Raw genomic sequence first — 6,017 nt, forward strand, 5'->3', positions numbered from 1 at the left:
AGAGGCAAAGGGGAGGTCACCCAGCAAACTATCCAGAAGGTAAAAAAGCATGCTTTTATACCGACAATTTTAGACGTTTATTCCGTCCATGCTGCTGCAGCCGAGGAAGGAGCCTTATTTCTAGGGCGGCCAGGAAAACTAGTGAATTTGCGAGGGCTGCGGAGATGGACAGCTGGAGAGAGAGGTGGGGGAAGGAGGAGGAGGAGGAGGTGGAACAAAGCAAAGGTGTTCAGATCCCTGCAAAGAGAGAGCCAGAGGACTCGGGGCATAAAATCGGGATGGCACGGTGTCTGCTGCTGGCGAAGGGGAGGAACGCTGCCAATAATACAGTGGGAATTGCAATAAAATCTGCAGATAGATGATTTATTTCTGATGGTGTGTCAGCTTCCACCACCCCCCCCCAAAAAAAAAAAACCAAACCACCCTCAAAAATGAATTGAAATAAAATACTGAATTTGCCAGGATTTTCTTTTGTATTTGGATGCGGAATTTTAGTCTCTCAGAAGATAGAGGGAGCACCAATATCATACACTGTTACCATTATTTGTGATGTGTTTGTTGATGTTGAATGACAAACAAAGGTTTTGAAAGATTGTCTCTGGAGAGGAGATCTGGTGTGGAGGCCAGAGCAGAGGGTGCCTCGTCAGGAAGTTATTGTCTCCGGTGTCGCAGGCTTGGCAGCAGGGACCGTGCACACATGCCCGACACCGCTTTGCCCTGCAGAAGGGAACGGGCAGCGAGGAAGAGGCTGGAGATATGTCAATAAAGAACGTGCATGGTTTGACTTTGACCGTTTGTCATTTGTACCTGTACCGCGCTCCTGGCGCGTTCCCCGCCGCACGGGGCTTCTGCTGATGCGGAGCGGCGCGGTGGAAGCGAGGAGGGGGGTGTTCTGCACGGTCCACTCGTAACTAGTGACCAGCGAAGACGTGCCGTTGCTCATCCGGTGATTAGCCGGTCGTCAGCGGGGTTTGCAGCCGAGCCGATGCCTGGTGCCGGTTTATGACTTCTAGGGGAAAAAAACCTCAGCGGAAGACTGTGACAGAACAGGGATTAAGGCAGAACAAGCTGCCACAGGAGAGACTGACGGGATGACTTGAATCTCAGGAGACTCTTGGGAAACAGCCCATTCTGTGGCTCTTGCCGCACATGTGGTATCACAAACTGATTCATTTTAAATACTAAAATATGTCAGAGTCGGTGGATGAGTTTTCCTCTAACCGCCAGAAAGGTTGGGGTTAGGACAGAATTTCATCGTTCAGACAGTTTGTTCTGAAAACCGTGACTGCATCCACAGACAAAGGGCAGCCAGAGGATCTTCAGTTTGGTTTTCAAGCCCATTCTTTTCAGCATATTCATAAACTTTATGGAAACTTCAAACTGTTATTTCTTTACAAATAATGTGTAAAAACATTTCCTATGTCAGGTGCATTTGCTGGCATGTTACTTCAGGACTTGTTCATCACTGCTGGGCCGTGGGCAGTGATTTAAGCGGCGATGCTGAGGAGGAGACTTGCAGGCACAGAGTGGATGGGCTTTAGAGTCAAGCAATGGGGCAGTGAGAGGAGCAGGGGCTGGGCCGGGAACTCCAAGAACCCTCATCAGAGTGGGCTCTTTAGAACACATACCAGTTTCATTGAAAAAGATTATTCCTGTTTGCATCGTCATCTATAAGCAGCTTGTTTTTATTTATTAACTCACTTTTGATAGTCTTGCAAAGCCGTTATCGTTCCAGCACCAACTATTCCTGAAACAGATGTCACGTGGAGGAAGTTAGAGCTTTTGACAAGTTGGCAGTGATGGTGGGGCTCTGAAATTGTTCATCAGATAGTGGTTGCAGAGCAGTAACCAGCAGTTTCTTCTGTGTAATGGAGATCTGAACGCAGTACTTTTTTCCCAGGCAGAGCAATTCCCAATTTCTTTTTCTCAGCTAAGTGCAGAAGCGTGGCCCTTTCCCGACGAAGAGCTCTGTGGTATTGCTTGGACTCTGGCTGGTGCTGGTGAATGCATCTCTTAACTGACTGAAAACGTTGTCAGTGATATCTGCCATGGGAACTGAAAGGACAGGTTTATATTCTTTCCTGATTCCATGTACAGAATTTCCACTGACACAGCTGAAAGTTCTGTCTGGCAGTGAGTACAGAGCGAGGAGCAAAGAGCCGTGCTGTGAGTCGGGCGGGAGTATTTTCTCAAGACGATACGTTGCACCCGGGTTGCCGGTGTGCAGAGGCCCGTGTGCAGGAGGGAGGTGGATTCGGGACTGACACGGTCCTGCCGTTCCCCGTCAAGATTCAAGAGCCGCTGCTGACCTGTCACGCAGGCCACAGTGATGCTGCTGCCAGCCCTCGCTGACGGGAGCCCCAGGGGATCCCTGCGAGTTCCAGCAGTCGGAGCCTGGGACGGACAAGGCTGTCCCGCAAAGACCAGACCAACTGGCACGTTACGAGCCAGAAGCAGGACAAGGATCTCGAGGGAGTGACTAGCTAGATGGCAAGGGCATCGCAAAGACTCCTCTGCTCATCTTCCTGTTATGTGTCCTATAATCCTTTGCATCTGAGTGGGTCAGGAATTGGTTCTGATCAGAACACACACCTACATGGATAAATTCACGTTTAACGCACATGAAAACATGTTCTATATGTTATTGCTGCCCTTCAGTCCTTAAAGGGGGCTGGTAAGAAGGATGGGGACGGTCTTGTTGTCACAGATATTGGGACAGGACAGGGGGTGATGGTTTTAAACTAAAAGAAGGAGATTCAGACTAGAGAGACAGACGAAATGTTTTACAATGAAAAACACTGGCCCAGGTTCCCCGAGAGGTGGGAGCAGCCCCATCCCTGGAACCACTCCAGGTCAGGTTGGCCCTTGTGGCTCTGAGCCCCCTGCTCTGGGTGCAGATGTCCCTGCTCTCTGCAGAGGGGTTGGACTGGATGAGCTTTGAAGGTCCCTTCAACCCCAGCCAAAGCATCCCATGATTCTGTGAGCCTTTGATTCTTCCCTCAAGAATTCTTCTGTCCTGATGACACAGAGGTCCAAAGTCCCGATCTTGCAAGCTCTTCATAGCAGCGGTACTTACAAACCATAGGTTTGCCAGAGGCAAATCTAAATTTTTCCTGTTCACTCACCTGCAGAAAGCTCACCACATGCCCAGGAAAGCCAGGGGAAAGAGACAAACTATCGTATTTGAAATTTTAAACCAAATCAAAGGATATTTTAAGCTTTTAATTGTATTATAAATTCGTTAAGTAAGGGTCAGTAGTAATTTTGTCCAGCATCTCTGATCTTCTCGCACCATCAGCCACCAGAACCTATTGAAGGATGCTAACAGCAGCCACTGATACACAGGAATTAACGCGTAGATGATTACTTTGTGTTTTCATTGTAAGTCCTCCCTGTACTAGAACTGAACTACCCCAAAGGACATTCTGGGATGTAATTCTCTTAAGGGTCCTTTCAGTAGATCCAGCAATGCAAATTTTACCCTTCACTTCAGTAGTCTGCACGCGCTAGTCCTGGGCAGGAAAACAAGTAGGTTCAAAGGGTTAGAAAGTCTGTTTCCTGTTTGAAAGCTGGCACGGTAAAAGCTGAAATTCTGGGAAGGGGTGGTGATATTTTAGGGTGAGCCAGAGGTATTTCGCAGTGGAAGTGTTTTCCTTCTTCAACATAAAAACCTACCTGCCATTTAAGCAGCAAGAAAGGTAAGTCCAATAATTCCTCTGTGTTGGGTATTTCTTCAATGAGGCATTAGAAAACCACAGTCCTGGGGCTCCGCAAAGTCACGTGTAGGCACTTTGTAATATCCCAAGGCAACAAAACTGCACAAACCATCCACTGCCAAGAAGGGTGAATGTGGAGTATCGCAAACCCACAGGACTTCAATACCGTTCTTGTAGTAACGTGTTTTGATCGTGTTTCTTTTATGCAGATGCTAGATGAAAATCACCACCTAATACAATGTATTATGGATTATCAGAGCAAGGGGAAAACTGCAGAATGTACTCAGTGAGTATGATGAGTTTTGGGGAATGTTAGAAATTTTGGTGTAGTCTTTCTCAAGCACAGCCCCGTGAGCAGCTCTGTTCACTGATGACTAAGAAAATGACTGGTTTTTGAGATTCACTCACACTGAGAAATGTATCTTGGTCTTGGAGCAGAGGTTTATTTCTGAAGTCTTCAAGTATGTCGTATTTACAATGTTTTTAACAGCTCATCTATTCAAAGAATTATAAACTGTTATAGGACCACTTGCTCTGTGCAGATTCATTAAATACGAGTAGAATCGGGTACAAAGTTAAGAGCACATTTTCATCAGGCAGTAATGAATTGAGAAGGATCAGCCACATGGTTACCTACGGCTAAACCAACCTGCCTGTAGACAGAGGTGTTCGTGTCACTGCTTGCTATTCCTAGTCTTGAAAGCAAAATGCTTGTATAGACTGGAGGTGTTAAATCCCCGTCAGGAAGAACGGCCAGTCTGCCCCAGGAAAGGGCAGGTTACGGGGCCAAACGCAGCGAGCTGTACTCCCGAACAAGTTGTCTAAAGGAGACACCTCTGCTGAAGAAGTCAGGTCACCATTCTGCCTCCATTTGTGCCACCTTTCCCACTTCCCAGCCATTTTCCCCTTATCAGAAGGAAACTCAGGCTCAAAAGGCATTTTCTCCTGCTTCCCTGGAACCCTCCCTGTTGCCTGCAGTGTGACTCTTCGCTTTGCTCAGTGGCACAGCCCTCGGTTTGCTGTCAGATGCCCTCCTGTTCTTCATTACGAGCTTTTCCAGTTCCTTGACAACTGTGAAGAAGCTTAAACGGTTCTGGTGGTGCTTACTTGAGTAAACACTCCAGTTAGAGCACTCTTGAAAGAGACCTTGTTCTCAGCTTGCTGGCAGGGCACACACCTTTTGATTTTCGGAGTTCTGGAATTTCGTGACTTACAGGACCCTTGTTAAACAGAGGCAGGAAAGGTGGCTAATCGCTAGAGCAGCTGACCGGGTGTCAGCACTCAAGCACTCAAAGGCTGAGGTCCCAGCTTCACAGTTCACTCGAAGCGCTTGCCAAAAGTGTATTCTACCTCTCCCTCCCCCCGAGTTTAGTGGTTTGTAAAAGCTGCGTTGGACAGCGTGACAGCACGGAGATAGGTGATGGCCGTGGCTGGTTATTCTGACAGATGGAGAGCGGGATAAGATCCTTTAACTAAGCATTTGTACAGAGCAAAAAAAAAAGAGAGAAAACTTTGGAATTTTCTGTACTGTTAACCCTTTCCGAATAAGCTTTACTCCTTATTCCGTAGATACCAACAAATCTTGCACAGAAACCTGGTTTACTTGGCAACAATAGCAGACTCTAACCAGAACATGCAGTCCCTGCTCCCTGCTGTAAGTACCAGTGCGACTCTCATACATCTACTACGCCAGAGGGAAATGTTCTTTGGTTCGGTGACTGATCACTGTCAATGCAACATTTTTTAGTCTTTTGCCTGCTATAAGTTTTGAAGCAGTCAAGCAGACCATTAAACAAATCAGAAGTTACCTTTACTGTGTTGAGAACACATTGTTTGGGACACGTGGCTTAATCCCTGTCCCTGTAGCTCAAGTTCTGTGTACTAGAAATGGGGTAGTGGTACAGATCAGAACAGCCTCCCTCTATTCCAGACCCGTTATTCTTTACCTATTCGTACTGATATTCTTTACTCAGGAAAAAAAAAAAAAGCCACTATTTGATGTCAAAAATCTAATTTAGCATTTGGGCATCGGTTTGTCTTTAAACATTGTGTTAGTCTTGCTCTGGAGGCGTCACCTGTAACGTAAAGCGCAGTACAGCTCTACGCCTGACAAAGATCGGTTTGCCAACCTACTTCTCTCTCACTGTTGCTCATGCTTCTCCCCTCAGCCGTTACATTCTGACCAGCACAACCTGAAAGTCGTGTGAGTGCAGAAGAACGGGCACAGAAGCCAGGCTCTGTTATAAGCACGATTTTAAGCTCTTCCCCGTGCTGCCTGCCGGCTTCTCTGTACCCTGCTGA

The 6,017-nt window shown here is 47.1% G+C and overlaps 1 protein-coding gene across 1 annotated transcript in view; it reads left to right on the top strand.

Annotated features, from left to right (window-relative positions):
* The first annotated feature begins 3,847 nt into the window (after positions 1–3,847).
* The window catches only part of SS18L1 (synovial sarcoma translocation gene on chromosome 18-like 1), an 11,204-nt gene continuing 9,034 nt past the window's right edge, over positions 3,848–6,017 (top strand). The window contains exons 1-2 of the mRNA XM_010140328.1: positions 3,848–4,002; positions 5,286–5,370. Of these exons, the coding sequence (XP_010138630.1) occupies positions 3,848–4,002; positions 5,286–5,370 (240 nt within the window). The remainder of the gene's footprint in view (positions 4,003–5,285; positions 5,371–6,017) is intronic.

Source organism: Buceros rhinoceros, unplaced genomic scaffold, assembly GCF_000710305.1.
Source record: "Buceros rhinoceros silvestris isolate BGI_N320 unplaced genomic scaffold, ASM71030v1 scaffold24617, whole genome shotgun sequence".
NCBI lineage: Eukaryota > Metazoa > Chordata > Aves > Bucerotiformes > Bucerotidae > Buceros > Buceros rhinoceros.